General features: G+C 50.2%; 1 protein-coding gene across 2 annotated transcripts; it reads right to left on the minus strand.

Annotated features, from left to right (window-relative positions):
* Positions 1–5,751: 5,751 nt before the first annotated feature.
* LOC129508597 (Fc receptor-like protein 2) lies at positions 5,752–17,133 on the minus strand. 2 transcript variants are annotated; one of them, XM_055323506.1, is made up of 8 exons: positions 17,031–17,133; positions 16,034–16,054; positions 13,291–13,554; positions 12,819–13,091; positions 11,226–11,513; positions 10,637–10,915; positions 7,273–7,593; positions 5,752–6,115 (listed from the first exon to the last, which is right to left on the minus strand). In XM_055323506.1, the coding sequence occupies exons 1-8, from the start codon at positions 17,059–17,061 to the stop codon at positions 6,093–6,095; spliced, it is 1,500 nt and encodes a 499-aa protein (XP_055179481.1). In that variant the 5' UTR covers positions 17,062–17,133; the 3' UTR covers positions 5,752–6,092. The 2 variants fall into 2 exon arrangements, with proteins under 2 accessions (XP_055179481.1, XP_055179482.1); XM_055323507.1 differs by lacking the exons at positions 5,752–6,115; positions 7,273–7,593 and adding an exon at positions 9,131–9,323 and having other exon boundaries at positions 17,031–17,076.
* Between the last annotated feature and the right edge of the window lie 2,060 nt (positions 17,134–19,193).

Consider the following 19,193-nt stretch of genomic DNA (forward strand, 5'->3'; position numbering starts at 1 on the left):
GAGGATTATGAGAAGATGGAGCCTCTGTTCAAAGTTGAGTTTGTTTGCCCAGGCTTGCACATCATGACTTTTGAAATGACCCCCTCCATTTTCTATTTGACAAAAGTATCCACACATGGTGTTCAGCTTCTCTAGTCGCCTGGATGATGGCGGCATGGAGACGGGAAAGCTTGGGTGAAGCCAGGTGTGCTGTCCTCATGTACCAAGGCATATTTAGAATACTCATTCTGAGGGAGGGGGCTGTTATAATCAGTTTGCTAATCCCTCACAGGTTGAGAACTCTGGTGGATGGCCCCAGACTCCTTTGGCAGTTGCCTTGGGTGCTGTTTAGAACACACAGAACATGTTCTTTTTTTTTTTAATAAAATTTTTTAAATTTATTTATGATAATCACACAGAGAGAGACAGAGAGAGAGGCAGAGACACAGGCAGAGGGAGAAGCAGGCTCCATGCACCGGGAGCCCGACGTGGGATTCGATCCCAGGTCTCCAGGATCGGGCCCTAGGCCAAAGGCAGGCGCTAAACCGCTGCGCCACCCAGGGATCCCTCACAGAACGTGTTCTTAATCACATTAACCCTAACTAGGTCATCATGTTTCAATGGCAGCCAGCATCTTTGGCAATGAGTCACCCCATCTGGGTATTGTGGCTGACCACTTTTTCTTGGCATCCAATCTGCTGTATCTACCAAAGGGGCAGTTGCTAGGGCATCACCATCCTGATTGCCAGGGATGCCAGTGACTTATGAACTGGGACATGGAAGACAGTGAGGATCACCTCAGGCTCTTGCAGGCAAACTCCAATGTCTCCCACACATCCTGATCCCATAAGGGTGCACTCATGATGAACCACCCTTCGCATTCCCATTGTCCAAGCCATGGGGCTCATCCCTTTAGAAGAGCCCAACTATCTGTGCAAAGGGCTAATTTTCAGGGCTCAGGAGTGATCAGACCACTCTGAGCTCAGTCCACTAGCTGCTCTGGTTTGTTCTTGTTTTTACCCAAATGGTGTCAGTGTTGGGCTGAATAGTGACCACAGTCCTTGTGGATGGATTGTCCGAACTAGATCCTCTGGGTACCAGGCATCAGCCAGAATTTCCCCACTCTCTCACTACAGGCTGCAGGGTTCAGCACAGAAGTAGGGCAGGGGCATCTGGTGAATCTGCTATTTCCACAGGGCTTAGTAGCACTGCATTTCTGGAGACAGAGGACTGGTGCATAGGGTGCACCTCAGCTGCAAACAGAAGTGTCACTTAGTCATGAAGTGGGTTTGAACCACAGCAGAGGTGGGTTGCTGGAACATATTCTCACCCCACACTTGACAGGCAGGAGAGTTCTCACCATGATATGCTGTCCCTTAGAGAGAGGCTCCAGCTGGAGGAATGCTGTGCCCACTGGTAGGAGCTGCTGCACTATGGGGGCATATCTGGCTTCTGCCCCTTCTAGAGCTGGGGCAAAAGTGCTAGGGAACCCTCTCCTTCTGTTGTCTCTGCTACAATGCCCAATCAATACTTTCCAGAGTCACAGACACTTCTAACTCTAATGGTAGCCCTGCTTGGGAGATGCAGGGAAGTTAGAGGCAGAAGGGCAGGTCTGAGTTCTTCAGGTTTTAAGGCTTTCCATAGGCTGATCAACACAGGGTTAGGCTGTCTGTCTGTTTCAGTCGGGTTCTCACCTAAATGAGGCCAAACCACATTTGCTTCCAGGTTATTTTTACCAGACACTGAATAGCCTCCTGGATTTCGAGTTCATACTCTGTCTTGGGTCTTTCCCACAGCCTGCATCCATTCCTGGGATTTGTCAGTCTTCTCCAGATCAACAATGATTGTCCAATGTCATAAGTGTCCTGTTCCAGGACTGGACTCAGCATGGATATCAGCGTCCTACACCAGGTACTGGGGTGGACTGGAGAATCTTGGCTTTCATCACTGTAGTGAATGTGCTCCATCAGGGCCTTCAAAGAAGGACTGTAGGGGTCCTGTCCCACTCCCAACTCCCTAAGAATTTGTTGTACCTTGTCTACAGATCTGCAAGAAAGTGCCGCTCATTGGACCAAGCCTCTCTGCAGGACAGAGTAATCCAGTCTGTGAGGGAGTGAATGTCTTGACCCTCTGAGTACCACACAGGTGCTACCTGAGGGCCAGATTGGGGGCGATGGTGCTCATTTTCCCTACCTGGTCACAGAAAAGCCATCACCTCCCCACCCCCACCCCCATGGGTCAACCAGAGGTCAGATCCTCTTGATTTTCCAATAACTGCCCCACTGCACTGGGTCCTGGGGCCACTGTCAACCTCACAGGAGTAGTTCCCAGAATGTTCTGTGGTCAGAGAGAGGTTGAAGGATGCTCCTTCAAGAAATGCTTCAATGTTTCCCAGAGTGACATGCTCATGATACAGGCTTGTGGGAGAGCCCCTTTAGGCCTTGTAGTGAAGTTCTACCATGGACCCATGTCATTTTGGACCCCAGGAGCACTGAGGGCTATGACAGATGAGACCCTGGGCATGACAGAGACAAAGGAGCCATCAGAGGAGGCCCCTGTTTCTTCCACAAATATATAGTCTATCTCTCCACCTACCCAAGATGCTTAGAGTAGGTCAGCAGTCAGCTCTTTTTCTTTTTTAAGATTTTATATGTTTGAGAGAGAACAAGAGAGGGAGAAGCAGACTCCTTGCCGAGTAGGGAACCCAATGCAGGGGCTCAATCCCAGGACCCTGGGATCATGACTTGAGCTGAAGGCAGACCCTTAACAAATTGAGCCACCCAAGTGCTCTAGCAGTCAGCTCTTAATATGCAACATCCCACAGTCATGACTTTGCACCCAGAAGGATCACCCCTAGGCCTGTTAGGAGGAACTTTGGACAGTATTATCCAATATAATGGTCCTGAGTTCTGGATGTCCATAGATTTTGCATGGCACTCTTCCTGGTGTCTTCAATACCCTCCTTCCTGTCACCATACATAACAGCAGCAGCACCACGGAGCTAGCTTGTAACAAGCTCACCATATCAAGTAGCTAATTGAGATCTGTAGGATCACTCTCTGGGTCCTCAGTGAAATATTCTCATGACCCCCTGGGAACACTGCCCTGGATTTGGGAATTGCTAGTTGAGATGAATGAATGGAAGTGTACTTCTTATGGTGTTATTTACCCATCTGCTAAACATATGGTGATGGGATGTACAGCATCATCCTCCCTCTCGACAGGGATCAATGGTTCATGCTCTAGAAATATGGGGTGCTCTTTCTCAGACTTTCTCTCTACTGCTCTGCACCAGGAACATGTGTCATCCCCTCAGACCACAGCCACTAAAGGGACAAGCCTCTCCTGCTCTGGGGAAAGAGTGGTGGGGGGACACAGTGATCACTCTAGATGTGGGGATCACAGGTGAGTACATGATGTCACAGGTTTTGTTTCCAGAGCAGCAGACCCTCACATGGAAATTAGCATGAAGAATTTTATTAGAGAGTGCTCTCAGTATCAAGAATTGTCAGAGAGGGGTGTCTGGGTCGCTCAGTTGTCTGCCTTTGGCTCAGGTCGTGATTTCCAGGTCCTGGGATAGAGCCCTGCATGGGGCTCCCTGCCCAGCAGGGAGTCTGCTTGTCCCCCTCTCCTTTTGTGAGGGAGTGAGAATACTCACTCTCTATTTCTGTCAAATAAATAAATAAATAAATAAATAAATAAATAAATAAATAAATAAATTTAAAAAGGAATTATCATAGGAAGGGAGCAAACTTGTGCAGTGGGAGAAGCAGAAGCTGGGCTTGGAAGCATCTCTGCGAAGGTCTTGGCCAGCCCCAGAGACAACTTGAGGTTGAGACAGTCTCTCAGAGTGGTTCCGAGTTGTGTAAAGGAGCCTTACTCTTATGCCTCATGTTCACCAGCTATTGGATGCCCTGTTGTGGGAAAGGATAGTGATCCTGAATGACATGGTCAAGGCACTCTCTCTAGAGGGCTGATGACTGAGCGCTCAGCTGGTAGATATCTCAGCAATGGGGGAAATAAATCCTGGACTCTGACACAGGAGCTGAGGGGCATCACAGCATCCACTACACAAAATGAGAGTCAGTTTTGAGCATATTTCTGTGGAAGGGGCAGAACCTTACCTCCTTGCTTAGGAACACATGACCTCCAGATTCCAGAACTCATTCCAGGAGCTCCGATTTCCCCAGGATGGTGAGGGTGGGCAACTATGGTGACATCACTGGGCATGCACCTGGGTGCCCCCTGGGTAGATCTTGGGGGGCAGTGGGGAGGAGAATGATACTGGAGGATATTAACCCTCATGTGAAAGATACTCCCAAGGGTCCTAAATCCCTCTTTCTTCTCATGTTTCCACACTTATCTCAAGCCCAAATGTGTCTCCATGACATCGTCTCCTCTCTGCTCTGGTTTATCCTGTCTCTCTCCTGTAATGCTCCAGGTGTGTGAACTGTGGCTCCCAGTTCTTTCCCATGGGGTGTTCGGGGACCACTCCGTTGTGGCCTCTGTGGCCTGCTGATGGACCTCTGTGGACCAGTATGATGCCCTGTGGACCAGAGAAGATGACCATGTTTCTTGTAATTAGATGAGAGAGGGCTGAAGAGTTGGTAGGACAGTGGTCAACCACTGCAGATGCTTTGGGTGGTCTCCCCCAAGAGGAGTAAAGGCGAGAATCATTTGCCAGGTCTAAAGCTACCATGGCAGGTACCAAGGGTAAGCTGACTTGCTCTATTTTCTAACCAGGCCAGACAATGCAGATGAATGGGGATGTGAGAAGGCTCACTACCCCTGCCTCTCTCCAATTAATCTATAAATTCAGGAAAATCCCAATAAAAATCCCATTTGGACAGTTTGAGCAATTCAACATCCTTACTCTAAAATTTTTATAGAATAATAAAAATCTGTAAAAGACTTTAGTAAACATTTTTGACAAAAAAATTAACTTTGATAAGAATAACAATGAAGGGTCTTATGTTATCAGATATTAACATATTAGAAGGCCAGAGTAACAAAAGCAGCATAGCGTATGTGCAAAATTAAGCAAAACAATGGAACAGAGACATCATAAATAGTCCCCATGTATGTAAGAAGACTAAAAATTGACACCACAAAATAATGGTAATGCATGGCTTCTTTAGTACATTATGTTGGGAAAACTGGTTTACTCTGTGGAGAAAAAGAAATGGATCTATACCTAATATCAAATGTTTTAGCTTAAAACCTATGTACACACACACTCTCACACACCCGTATATAAAATGTCTGTTAACGTTGTGTTGTTAAATTTAATAAGCAGAATAAAGTAACATGTGGTTTACAGTACAATAAACTCACAACTATACCATCATTCAAATATACTCATACATTCATAAAAAAATGCTTTAGAAGAATCAGCATAATAACAGCAGTTACTTCTAGATATTAGGATCTTGGCTGATTTTTCCTTTCTTGTTTGTCTAATGTGTTTTATATGTGTAACTTAAGAAAGTGTTTTAAAAAGAAAAATTTTAAAAGCTAGTTTCTTCACAAGACACTTAGAATGGAAATGCCGGGGTGCCTGGGTGGCTCGGTTGGCTGAGTGTCTGACTCTTGATTCCGGCTCAGGTCATGATCTCAGGGTTGTGGGATCCAGCCCCACGTCCAGCTACTCGGCCAGCACAGAGTCTGCTTGAGATTCTTCCCCACTGCCTCTGCCCCTCCCTCCACTTGCTCTCTTTCTCTAGAATAAATAAATCTTAAAGAAAAAAAAGAGGATGGAACTGAAATGCCCACATTTTCTTTTATTTTGTCTGTTTTACATGCCCACATTTCTAGCAGATGCAGGGCCCATCTCAATTCATTCCTGGTTTGTCCTGTCCTCAGGAGATGCCACAGCTCTCCAAGGAGACAGCACTGGAACTTCCCAAAGATCCCTGAGAAGAGGCTGGAACATGCAGGGTCTGGGCCAGGGTGTCACCAAATTTGGCTCCTTTGGGAGCTGGGTGTGGCCCCAAATACAGGTGGGTTGAGGCGCTGGTGTAGTCCTGCTGAGGGGCCGTGGGAGTCACAGGTGAAGGGTTCAGGCCCACCTGGCATGTAAGGCCTCAGGGGAGAGAAGCTGAGGCCTGTGGTCTTCAAGTAAAATGGGGCAAGAATGCTGCAGAGAGAAGAAAGAAGGTGGTTAGGAGGGGACGGTCCAGGAAGGGCTTGTCCAGAGAAATCAGGGGTCTCCCCTGAGAAGTGAGGCCCAGAGTAAGGAAGAGGATCGGTCCCAGCCCCAGGCCCACCCTCCAGTGGAGACTGTCCCAAATCTGCAGTTGGGGCCTCCTCCCAGACCTTGCTCTTCACGAGACGTCTCTATGAGTGATGAGTGTTTGATCTGCCCCAGTTCCATGAGGGTGTGGGACCAGGTATTGTCCCACTTCTCCAATAGAGATAGTGAGTGTCAGAAAAGTTTGCTACTTGAATGGCTGGGGAGTGGGGGAGACAGGCCTGAAGCCCTGCACAGCTGACCCCAAATCCCAGATCCCTCCCGGTGCCCAACTCTGATGCCATGTCCCTGAACAAGCCGCAGGCCTTTATGTGCTCCTGACACCCGACACTGGTCCAGTGGTTCTGAAGACCTTCGTCTGTCCACAGGACTCCCCAAAGCTGCTCCCCTACTCCTGGCCCGAGGGGCTGGGGTGCTCCAGCAAAGCCGTGGGCTGGGGACGGACGTGAGGTCCCGCTGGCCTCCACCCAGTCATGCCCTACTGTCAGGGAACCCTCTCTGTGATGCTTTGTGGGCTGGTGTCCTTGGGCCCAGAGTCTTTCTGACTTTTCTCCCCGCCGCCCCCCCCAACTCGGCCAGGGTCTTCCCCAGCCAGCCCAGCTTGCCTCTGATTCCGGGAATGATTCTGACGAGTGAGTTGTTTCAGGGAGAGGCCTCAGAAGCGCTGATGGGATGGCAAAGCAATATAAGCAGCGTGGCCTGGAGTAAAATCACTCAAATTCTGCAATTCTGGGGCCTCGTCATCACTTCCCTACTATTATGCTCCAGTTCACAGCTATGAGAACATCAGTGTTTTTACACAAAAGCTTCTGTCTTTTGAGATGGGAGATATGGGGTGATAACGGAGCACACAGGAGAGTCCTGTGCGACCCTGGGCTAATCTCACATAAGCTGTGTCCTGACCACCCCCGTGTGTCCAACAGGTGAGCGGCTCTGAGGAAGGGGCAGGCGTGGTGAACAGTAAGGAGGCCTGCCGGTGGCAGCGGAGACCAGGTTCTCAGAGCTGGAAGGCCAGTTCCCACCCCATGCTCTGCCTTACGCACCTTCACACACTGCTCCTGCATCCTCGCTGTGCTCACAGTCAAACATCTCAATCTGCTCACATTCAGCCAGCGTGTTCTCGGTCCCGTTGCACAGGGCCACTTGAATAAATATGGGCTGGTCCTCCTCTGGCAGCGGCGGGTACAGCTTGCCCGGGGGCGTGTGCTTGGCCGCTCCACAGCCCAGCTCCCGGCACACCACAGCCACGTCCTTCGTGTCCCAGCCGTCATCACACACAGTGCCCCAGTGACCTTCCCGTTCCACCTGCACCAGCCCTTCACAGCGGTGGGGACCATTTATCAAGCGGATTTTGGGTGGGGGCTCTGCAAACAGGAGGGGTCAGAGCACACTCAGAACTGTGGTCTTCTGGCAGCTCTCAGTGCTGGGAGAGGCTGTCTGCAGGGGTGAGGTGGGGTGGGGTGGGGTGGGGTAGAGGCCTGCTGATGGAGGGAATCCATTTCCTAAGGGCAGCCCCACCTAAAGACCCCTGGGAAAAGCAGCCCTGCGTTCTGAAGCCAAAGGAAGTAGGGACATAGGAATTTATGTCTTGGTTTTCAGGAGCTCAGAAAGATCTTAGAAAAACAGAAGAAGGCTAGAATGAGGTCTTCTCTAGAGATGGAGGCTGAGGGCTCCAGTACTCCAGTGGGCTGAGCTGTCTGGTTTCTTCTAAGACCCCCTCCACCCCCATTGCTGGCCTCACCGATGCCAAGCCCGCTCCCTCTGCAGGGGGATGAGCATGCCACAGGGTTAGTCTGTGCTCTGCCCATTTGTTTGCTTTTCTGAACCGGAGTGATTTGTAAGGAGGCATTTTCTGGAGGGTCTCCAGCAGAGGAGGGTTGGAGGGCAGAGCTGTCAGCGACCAGCCTCCCTTCTGAGAACAAAAATGATGGAGAGACCCAGCAGAGAGCCGGAAGGCAAAGACAGGATCGTAAGAGCCAGCTGCACACTAAGACAGGTCCAGTCCTGACTCTCGTATCACCTGCACTTGTTTTTCTCTGGCCCCAGACAATTTGTACAGAATTTCTGTCATTTGCAATCAAAGTGCCCCTTCTGACATAGTCAAATACCAAATTCATGGCAGAGCCCCTGCAGAAACAGAAAACCTAGAAGAATTATAGGTAAAATGTGAATGTGATTCTCAGAAACTCATAGATTGAAAGGATCAAGCATGTGTAAGACGCTGTGGAGACTGAATAGATAAGCAACTAGCTTCATCTAATAGAAAAATAAACACTGAGCTTTGAACATCCCAGAAAGAAAATTCACATTCTTTTCAAATTCCGTATAGAGGGGTATCTGAGTGGCTCAGTCGGTTGAGCATCTGACTCTTGGTTTTGGCTCAGGTCGTGGTCTCAGGATCATGGGATGGAGCTCCATGTCGGGCTCTGTGTTCAGGGGGAAGTCTGCTGTCCCTCTCCCTCTGCCCTTTCCCCTGCTCAGACTCACTCCCTCTCTCTCTCAAATAATAAATAAATAAATAAATAAATAAATAAATAAATAAATAAATAAAATAAACTCGAATTCCATGTACAGCATTCACAAAGATGCCAACTATGTGTTAGGCCATAAAAACATTCTTAGTAAGTTCCCAAAAGTAAAAGTCATGTAGGCTATATTCTTCAATCAAGTTTAACCACAAGGACTATGAAGAAATCTAGAAGAAATTAACAAATGAAAGGATAAATATGAAAACTATTTGTAAGAAATTGTAAGTCTCCAATTATAAAAGAAATGAAAACCCATATCCTACATACTTTAGAAATTAAACAAATGAAAATGTTAGCCATCGAAACTTCTAAGGGAGGATGAAAACAGTACTTAGAAGAAACATCTGCCTTATTTTTTAAAAAGATTTTATTTATTTATTCATGAGAGACACAGAAAGAGAGAGAGAGGCAGAGACATAGGCAGAGGGAGAAGCAGGCTCCCTGCGGGGAGCCTGATGTGGGACTCGATCCCAGGACCCCAGGATCACAACCTGAGCTGAAGGCAGATACTCAACCACTGAGCCACCCAGGAGTCCCGAAACATGTGCTTTGGATGCATTTACTACCTGCAAATAAAGATAAAGAGTAAATAAGCATTTATTTGAGAAGTTGAAGAAGGAGCAACATAGAATAAGCCTAAAGCAAAGAGGAGGAAAGATATACTGAAGGTGAAGGAGAAGTAAATGAACTAGAAAACCAAAACCCAAATAGATTTGAGTTTTAAAACTGTGACTGGCTCTCAAAAAAGATCCACAAAAGAGATCATCCTGGGCCGGTCTGCTTCAGAAAGAAGCCATACAAATGGGTTGGAATTAAGCAGAGAGCTTTATCACGAATGTGGATGCTCTATAAAATTGGATGAGAGGGACTGGTTAACATGATGTGATGAATATGAAAATCTGCATAAAATGCCCAACTCTTTGGACAAAGATATCCAAACTAATTTAATAAAAGATAAAAAAATTAGAAAGAAGAATAAAAAAAAAAAGCAGATCTGATGATGGGGGTCAAGGTCTCACAGCTTGGCAAGTCCTTCAGGCTGATTCTGGAGACTTTTCAGGCGGCTGGAGAATCCAGCACCGTTTTAAACCTGCTGCAGGGCACAGCAACTACACGGCGCTGCTGAAATCATGCCTACGAGGCTGACCTCTCCCTGACACCAAAACCAGAGGAGGATGGTTCAAAACAGAAAACTCATTTGTACGTAAGGATGCAAAAAATTGAACTAAGATGTCAGCAATTCGTATGTAGCTACTGGCCTCGAGGACGTGGTGACTAAGGAGGGCTCAGCAGGAACCGGATGGCTGTCGCAGGGGAGGACCGCCCCCACAGTGACATGTTAGAGGGGAAACGTGGGATCACTGTGATGCTGGCTGGTGGGGCAGTTTCCTGACCCTCGCTTCCAGCTCCACCTTTGCGCCCAGTGGCAGGGTGACCTGGCAAAGGTACTGAATCTAAATCTCATTTTCTTGTCAGTAAAATAAGAGCTTGAGTGAGACAATCCAGATAAAAATTCAGATTCCTGAATCTGTTGGTGGTTTTCCCACTGTTTCCTGAGCATTGACGAGGCTAGTGGAAGCTCGTGCCCACCGTGAGCCTTGGGCGTGCAGTGATCCCCTGGTTCCCTGCGCACCCCGCGGACCCCACTGCCAGAGCGGCCGGGTCCCAGCACAGAGCCCTGCAAACAGGTTGCACCCCGGCTCCCGGCTCCCGAGGAGCCAGGGGGCAGGCGATGGTGGGCGGGGATGAGGTGCTGAGGCCCACGCCAAGTGGAGCCCTGAGGCCAGAAGGCCAGTTCCCGGCGGCCGGATCATCCAGCAGAAAGGATGCACGGTGGACCGCACCTGGTCGTCTAGAGGGCGATACAGCCGTGTCCTACCTGTGACGCTGAGTGTTATAGCCTCGCTGCGCTGGGCCCCCAGGCCGTTGTCAGCCTCACATGAGTAGTTTCCGGAATGTTCTGCAGTCAGAAAGAGTTTGAAGGATGCTCCTCCTCCAGAGGTGGCCGAGCGGCTCCCCAGGAACACATCGTCGTAATAAAACCGGTACAGGATCGGGGGAGAGCCCCTGTGGGCCTCGCAGTGAAGCTCCATCACGTCCCCCACCACGGCCCGAGTCCCGGGCACCCTGAGGGTGAGGACGGGGCGGGATGCTGGGGCTGAGGGAGACAGGGGGCTCCGTCAGAGAGCGTCTTTCCTGCTGGACGGACTTACAGCCCACTCTGTCCTCATCCTGGGGTCCTCGCAGGGCTCCTCCAGCCCATGAGTTCTCTGTCCCTGCATGCGTCGTGTCCCCTTGCCCCCTCCCCTGGCTCACCTGCCCCTGTCACCACCACTATCAGAGATATCCTGCCGTGTTCAGACGGCGTCTTAACCTCTTCACAGCCCTGCCCCTCGCTATCCCGGCACACCCTCAGGGCCACAGAAGGAGACTGTTGGGATCACGGGCTAATTAGGAGTGTTGCTCACCTCTGACAGTGACGTTCAGGGCTCCGCTGCGGGCGAGGCCGTGGCCGTTGTCGGCCGTGCAGTAGTAGCGCCCCATGTGGCTCTCCCCGACAGCAGGGATCTCCAGCTCTGCTCTCTGGGAACGCTGCTGCTTCCTCCCCAGATGCTCCCCCGTGTCCTCTCTGTGCCAGGAGAATGCTATGTCCCCTGTGCCTTCAGCCACGGAACACACGAGGACCAGAGGCTCCCCTGCAAGCGCCTGGCCCCCCTGGGGCTGGGTTTCCAGGAGCACTCCGGATACTGGGACCCCTGCATGGACACGAGAGGGCAGGTGAGAGTCTGGGGTGGAGGTGGTGTCCTGTTGTGCTTCTGAGCATGTGCAGTTGCTGGAACCTGAGTGTTTGGTGGGGAGGGAGCATGCTGAGGTCCCCGGCAGGCCCACCCCACACCCTACGCTCCAAACTGCGGCCTTGCTCTTCCTTCACACTCATCAGCCCTCAATAATGACCAGCCCTCAGTGACCTTGCTGCCTCCTCATTTCCAACATGCCAGGGAGGCAGGACAGCAGGACGGTAGGACAGCTGGACGGCAGGAGGAACACAGGCTGGGTCTGCCTCTTATTCATCACATGATCTTGGTGCATCTGTTAATCTCTCTGACTCTGAGTTTCCTCATAGAGCGCAGAGACTCGTAGTAGCTTGACAGAGCTCGCATGACGATGAAGGTGGAATCCATCCATAGCAGCTGTGGCACAGGAGGTGTCAAACTGGAGGCCATACTAGGGGTCACACTGGAGCTGTCACACTGGAGCTGTTGCGTTGGGGGTCACACTGGAAGAGTTGCACTGGATGTCACACTGGAGGTGTCACACTGAGGGGCACACTGGAGGTGTCGCACTGGATGTCACACTGGAGGAGGTGTCCAGCAACTGGCAGCCATTGTCCACATTGTTCATCACCCACATGGCTGAGCAGGGTGTATCAGGTGGCTACAAGGGCAGATGCTGGCACCAGTGTGTCTGGGTTCCCATTTCAGCTGTGCTGCTTACATGCTGGGTTACCCTGGGCAGGTTGCTTGGCTATTCTGTGCTTTCCATTTCCTCGTGTGTGAAACAGGGATCTCTGGGTGCCAGAGTTGTTCTTCTGGGACTGAGCACAGCCCCCTGGCCTCAGGCCCGGCATTCAAGAAGTGTTGTATCAGTGCTGGGGGCTCTTTCTGCCACTCCTGTTACTGTGACTACTGTTCCCTGTTCCTCCGTGGCTCTCCTTGGCTTTAGGGTGCCTCCTGGCTGGTGACAGCTCCTTGAGGATGGAGATGATGGTTATTTATCTTGTGTGTGCTGAGCATACTCAGTGTCCTGCAGAAGGTGCTCCAGGGAGAGCTTATAATGATCACTTTGCTGACTGGGAGAGTAGAGCTCTAGGGAAATGGTGCTTCTCCTCCTGTCGCTACTGACAGAGCAGAGCCTGGGGAGCGGGGATCCCTATGGCCACATACCTGCCATGCCCACAGGGACAGGGGAAACACAGCAGGAAAGAAGAGACCCAGGTCTCCCCAGGGGCGCCCTGCTTTTCTCTGCCCGACCCAGCCTGCAGGGCTGCCCCTGGGACTCACTCTGCACGAGCACGTGGGACCGCTGACCTTGCTTCAAGACGCTGTGGGACGTTGTAGCCACCTCACACCAGTAGTATCCCGAGTCCCCCTTCCCTATGGCCGGGATCTGAAACTCTGATGAGCTCCCGTTTGATATCAGGGTGTGGTCATCCCTGAAGAAGGAGTAGTGAAGCTGCGTGTCTGACCTGTTCCAGGGAAGCCAGGTGTCACAGGACACGGTCACTGAGCTCCCCTCAATGGGCCGGATTGTCAGTGTGGGGGGTGGAAACAGGTCTGGAGGAAGAGATGAAATAGGTCAGCCGTCTGGGAGTGTGGAGAGCCGTCCAAGAGGTGTCCAGTGAGCAGGACTCACAGACCCAGACCCAAGGACACACAGCCACCCTTCCTTTCTCCCTCCTGGGTTGGTATTCCCTACCCTGCACCCTGGTGCCCCCCCCCCCAAATCACAGGCCCTTGAATACTGAGGTCTCACCCTGGACAGTAAGCCATACAGATCTTGTTTTTTCTGTCTTATATACAAAGAAGAATATTCTGTCCGCCTCACAGGAATAAGAGCCGCTGTCGCTGGGTCTTGCGTTGGAAATGATATAGCTCGAGAGATTGTGGTAAGTGGCTAACAGGGATCCATCCTTGTAGTACGTCAGTGTCCTTATTCTGTTATTCCTTTCCCCAGAGCACTTCACAACCACCTCGTCTCCTTCATAGGCGTAGCTGGGCATGTCAATGCTCAGCCAGTCTGCAAAAGATGTCAAACACCCGCAGTGCGAGCAGGACACCCTGCCCGGTCCCGGCACCCTGACTCCCACTCACACGGGGCAGGGAGGATGATGTGTGCACTTGTGCACACACAGACACACACACACACAGCTGCACAGGACAGATCCCTTGGGAACCCTTAGTGACATCGTCCGTATATCCTGTTATGTCTGTTTTAAAGGTTTCAATCCCATTTCCAGACCAAATTTTGTCATTTTTGAATGACACTTGTATCTCTGTACGGATTCAAGGTGACATGTTCCTGTGGCAGCCAGGATCAACTTTCTCTGCATCTCTCACTCCTTGGAGGCTCAGCCTAGTGGTACAATTCAAACACTTTCTTTATTGTCTTCTCTCTACAGAAACAATCCATCTGCTGGGACAGTAACCTTGGGGCTGGAGGATCAGTACCTTTTACAGAGGCTTCTGAGAATCCTTTGCTGGATGGCCTCTTTGAGTAGGAGTGGGCTCCTCGCCTTGGAGGAGACTGGTCCCCAGAGCTGAGGGCAGCATGGTGTTTGGATCTGCCCCAGCAGGGGAATGAAACCAACAGGCTGCTGAGGCTGGAAGTTCCAAGTTTGTGCAGAGAAAGGAGAGCCAGCCCCATACGCTATGACCCAGCCCTGCAGCCTGGGGCTTTTGGGGGGAAATTTCTTCAGCTGAAAACTTAGCTAGAAATTCAGGTTCAAATTTCAGTTTAGAATCATAGTGCATTGGGCTGAATTGCAGAGATGTTCCAATAAAAAAGCCTAATCCCAGGCCTGACTTTGGATCATTCATCCCCCTTCAGTGTAAAGAGAGGCAGAGTTGGACAGAGGAAGAGGATGTAGAAAGAGGTAAGGCCAGGAGTGTTTGTTTCATACGAAGGCTCTGCTCTGTAGCTGTGAGTTTACGATGGAGGGAGGGTATGCTAGCTCTCAGGGTACTGCCTCAGAAGGCCGACCACCCTCGCATGGGCTCTTGGTCGAATCTCCAAAGTGGAATCCATAAAGAGGTGGGACTTGATATCATATAAAGCATTTTCTCATCTTTTCAATTTTCATCTTTTCAATTTTTCATGTATTTTGCAATGCACACATTATTTCCCTCTAGGGATCTCTATTTATGGAACATGTTGCATGTGCATGCTTAGAATTTTTGTTCTTAATAAGTTCAGAGACCACTGGTTCCCCTGGACTGCTCGGCAACTTCAGAAGTCTCACCGGGGGACCAGGAGGCGGGCACGGCAGTGGGTCAGAAGCACCAAGAGAGAGACACGTCTTGAGCCTTCCTGGAGGCCAAAAGTTTTCTTCCTCCACATGGAGATTGGGCAAGGTTTTCAGGGAAAATGATAAAGATGAAGTTAATTTGATTAAAGAATTAGAAAGAAGACTCGTGTGACTGGGTTCAGGGTAATGGCAGGGCTAGAGATAGGTAAGAGATGACTCTTGAGTCTGGAACCAGGATCTGGCTGGGAGATACTTGGGGGAGAGGCTTTAACTTCGATGTTGGACTTACAGACCCATTCCCCAGAACAAGGCAAAACCTTCACACACACACACACACACACACACACACACATACACACACACACACACACCCCATCTCACTGGATCCTAGGATAGTCCAGAGAACATTCTTGCTTCAAGTCAGGACAGTTGTAATACAGTTTGTATCATCAGATATCAAAGTATCAGATATGTAAGGATGCCCTCTACTCCCTTTCTTGTAGGAGAGTGAATACTTCCTTGAAGGAGAAATTAAAGGAGAAAATGTAACTTTCCAGTCCTATAATATGAAACAAGTTAGGTGTGATTCTTTTGCCATCAAAGGAAATGTTCAGGGATCCCTGGGTGGCGCAGCGGTTTGGCGCCTGCCTTTGGCCCAGGGCGTGATCCTGGAGACCCGGGATCGAATCCCACGTCGGGCTCCCGGTGCATGGAGCCTGCTTCTCCCTCTGCCTATGTCTGCCTCTCTCTCTCTCTCTCTCTCTCTCTCTCTCTGTGACTATCATAAATAAATAAATTAATTAAAAAAAACAAAACAAAGGAAATGTTCAGGAGATGGTCCTGTTTTAGGTAGAGCTTCTCCCTTGCCTCTGGTTGCCTCTCTGTGGTAAATGTGTTTTCCGTCACAGCCTCTGGTGCAGTTGGGGGTCCAGAACCAGGAGAATGTTTACCCAACAGTAACTGTGTAAGGTTTCCTCTCCCTTCTTGGGTAACTTCTCTCTGGTCCCAGGGCTCAGCAGCAAGAAGAGATTTCACTGCCTTGACAGGGTTGGGTCACACCTTTAGCTCATCAGGCAGGCAGGTAGTGGTGCAGAGACCGAACTGCCCAGTGGGGACCAGCCTCCCACTCACCCCCACCCCAGTGCTGGCCCTGGTCCTTGCAGCCCCAGCTGGGAGGTGAGACAGGTAGCACCTGCCTCGCCGGCAGAGGGAGCCTCCCAGAGTCGGAGAAGAACAAAGAGGATAACTCACCAGACTGCACACCCGCAGCAGCTGCAAGAGAAGAGGCAGAGATTACCACTGGCCCAGAGGCTGCAGACTTTCTAGGGACGTTGTGACCTCCAGCCCCCTCCCCAGCCAGTCTCTCTGCCCCCTTTCCTCCATGCCTTCTTCCCTCTACCCCCACTTCTCGTCCCTTCCATCCTCCTCCTCTCATTCCGCTTATCCTTTCTCCCTCTTGCTCTGCTTGCTTCCTTCCCTCATTCACAACCTCCCATAGAATCAAGTGCTCAAGACCCCAAAAAGGCTCATAAACAGCCTCTCCTCCCACCACCAGAGCTGATTACTAGGTTGCCAAATTCTCAAGACGTCTCATGCTGTATGTGCTCCTCTCACACCTTCTTTTTAAGACTGACTCTTGTTTAAGACAGGTTGCCTGCCTGCTGGCCACACGGAAGCCAGGAAGAACCCGAGGTGGCCACTCGCATCTCATGGATGCTGTTTCTCCCTCCTTCCCTATTCCTCATCTAGCCCTGTGTTCACATCCATGTGCAAGGGTCAGATTTATCAGCAGAAGCTGTGGTCTCATCTACAGTTGGCAGGACTTGAAGCCACTCCAAAGTGTAAGGCAAGGGGAGTAAGACATGAGTCCCCCCGGACATGGTTGCTTGGTGTGAGAGTGGGGCTGGGAAGAGTAGGATTTCAGCAGGCTGGAAATATACTTTGCCCTAAGAGAACATTCCTCTGATATCCCTTTAAGAAGTGTTCTGATTTTCCCAGAGATAGAAGCAGAAATGGGTGTTTTCAAAAGAGAGAAGGGCGTTAGTGTTTGCAAAAGAGATGCATAGTCCTTTGTTTTCCTGGGAACCTGCTCTGCTCAATGATGCCTACTGGTCCTGAGTTAGAAGCTGGGGTGCCTCCTTACTCATCCCATTAGAGAGATGTGTGCTCAAGAGCAGGTTCTGGGATGCCTGGGCACAGGTGGTTCTGCCCCGGCTCCACCCGAGTCCTGCTCCAGCATCTTACTCACTGAGGAGCAGAAGCAGTGGCCACAGCAACATGAGATTGGCAGTGAGATGTTCTCCCAACGATGGTAAGAGGCAGCTCAGGTCCTAGAGCGGCGTCTATCCCCATGGACTGTGAAGCCAGGATTGGGAACTGTGGCTCAGCAGGGATTTTATAGAAAAATAAAAAAGGAAGTAGGAAAGCTCTCTGTTTGCCAGTCAGCATTGTTCCCACCCTTAGCCCCATGGGTGCTGAGAATATAAATGTTCTCTTTCACAGAGTTACTCAGATGTATGTGTATCGATCAGAAATGCTCCTTAAAATGTAAGGTGTCTTCACCCTGTGCCTAAAATCCTCTTAGGGAAGCTTTCTAACTCTTTTTGGTTTTCAGAGAATTTTGACTGAGTTCTGACCCTGCCAAGATCCAAATCACATGCCTGGTCTCTTTCAAAGGGAAAGAGGAACCTGCTGCTGCGGCTCAGTGTGTATGGCTTGTTGCACAGCTCCTAACGCTGACACACCTTCCAGCGTGCATGGATGCTGCTCTACAGAGACCCACCCAGACCACAGGAGGAGACAAACGGGCACTCCTGATCCAGGGGATCAGGAGAATGCGATCCCACTCCCACCCAAGTCACCTCTGCCAATGAGATGTTGCACACAGATGTGTGCAGAATGGCAGAAGTCATATGAGCATCCTGGGGTATTAACCTGAGGCATTAGCTCTGAACTACCTGGAAGTGATCCGAAGTGCCTTAGCACACACAGGACAGCTCAGATCTGTCCCCTCACACTCCAGAGTTCAAGAATAAAGTTAAGAAGAGAGCCTTTGTATCTGGCTGGAAATAGAATCCACTCTGGTGGTTAAAAGAAGGGACTGAATGAAGGAACTGCCTACTAGATGTGAACAGGCTTGAAGGGTTAAGGCCACCCAGAGACCAGCTGTGGTGGGGTGCTGTGGCAGTGGTGAGTCGGCATGGGGAGGAGGATCATTGGAAAAGCCCTATGAGAACTGGGGCCACCGGTTTGCAGGTGGAGTTGTGACTGGAAGGGAGATAGTTACTGCCAGAGACAGGTGCCAGAGCTGAGAAGGAAGGCAGAAAGCCTGACCTTGCTCTTCTCTTCCTGTGTCCAGGGCGCAGGAAGAAGCCAGAGAGGCTGGCTGATGCCAGTGGCGGCAGGTGTCAGCCTCCCAGGGCACAGAGCAGCAGAGAAGGCACAGGATGCATCTGGGGTGTGGTGGGTGAGTGACTAGTGGGGGAGAAAAAGTTACACCAGCATTAGAAGCTCCTTCCCACCAAAAGTCTTTCTCTCTTTATGTTGGAATCTGCCCATTTCCACCCAATGCCATCATCAGTGGGTTGATCCCTGGGATAAGACAAAACAGAACACCTGGATCCTCTCTAGTCAGCTACTCTCGGGAGCAATACTGGAAAAAAAGAAATAAACAAGACAAATGAACACTTGCTGGCTGACAATTTCAGATCCAGCTTCCAGAGGTAGCTCTTTGTAACCTGGCTGTAGACATTCATGACTTCTCAGTAGGTGTGCTCCAAACATACAGAGTGTGCACAGGAGTTGGAGTAAGCCAAAGCTTATCTAGGCTGACAAGTGCAGGCCTTTCCCTGCTGATTCACATTTAGGGTCTCTGGGGAGCAGCAAGCTGGAGGGAGCAGCATCTGAGGGCTCAGACTCCAGGCCTGACTTGTTGACCTTGTGGGAGAAGGGAAGGTACCGGAGAAGTCACTCCCACATGCTTCCATATGCGTTCTATCTTGCAACCTCTTTGATGCTTCACCCTCTATAAGTGAGGACAAGTACACGATCTGGGTAAGCTTCCAATCCATGGGAGAAAGAGAGGAAAGTGCTTAATTAAGTCAAAGCAATGTCTGAGGAAGAACAAGATTGTGTGACAGAGACGGGGGTGAATAGCAGGATCAGAGGCAGGAAAGAAATGATGCCGCTGGACCACTCCAACCATGAACCAATGACATAAAATAAGTTGAGAGCAAATGTGATGGCTTTTCATTATTATGCGCTCCTTGGGATCTTGCTATAATGTGTAGACACTTTACCCTCCCCCAGATACACAAACACAAAAGTAGAAGAATTTTTCAGGTAATTGGGAGATTCAAAACTTTCAGAAGTGATCCAGGAACATCAGATTAAGAGCCACTTGCCCATGGCT

The sequence above is a fragment of the Nyctereutes procyonoides genome, unplaced genomic scaffold (assembly GCF_905146905.1).
Source record: "Nyctereutes procyonoides isolate TBG_1078 unplaced genomic scaffold, NYPRO_anot_genome, whole genome shotgun sequence".
Classification (NCBI taxonomy): domain Eukaryota; kingdom Metazoa; phylum Chordata; class Mammalia; order Carnivora; family Canidae; genus Nyctereutes; species Nyctereutes procyonoides.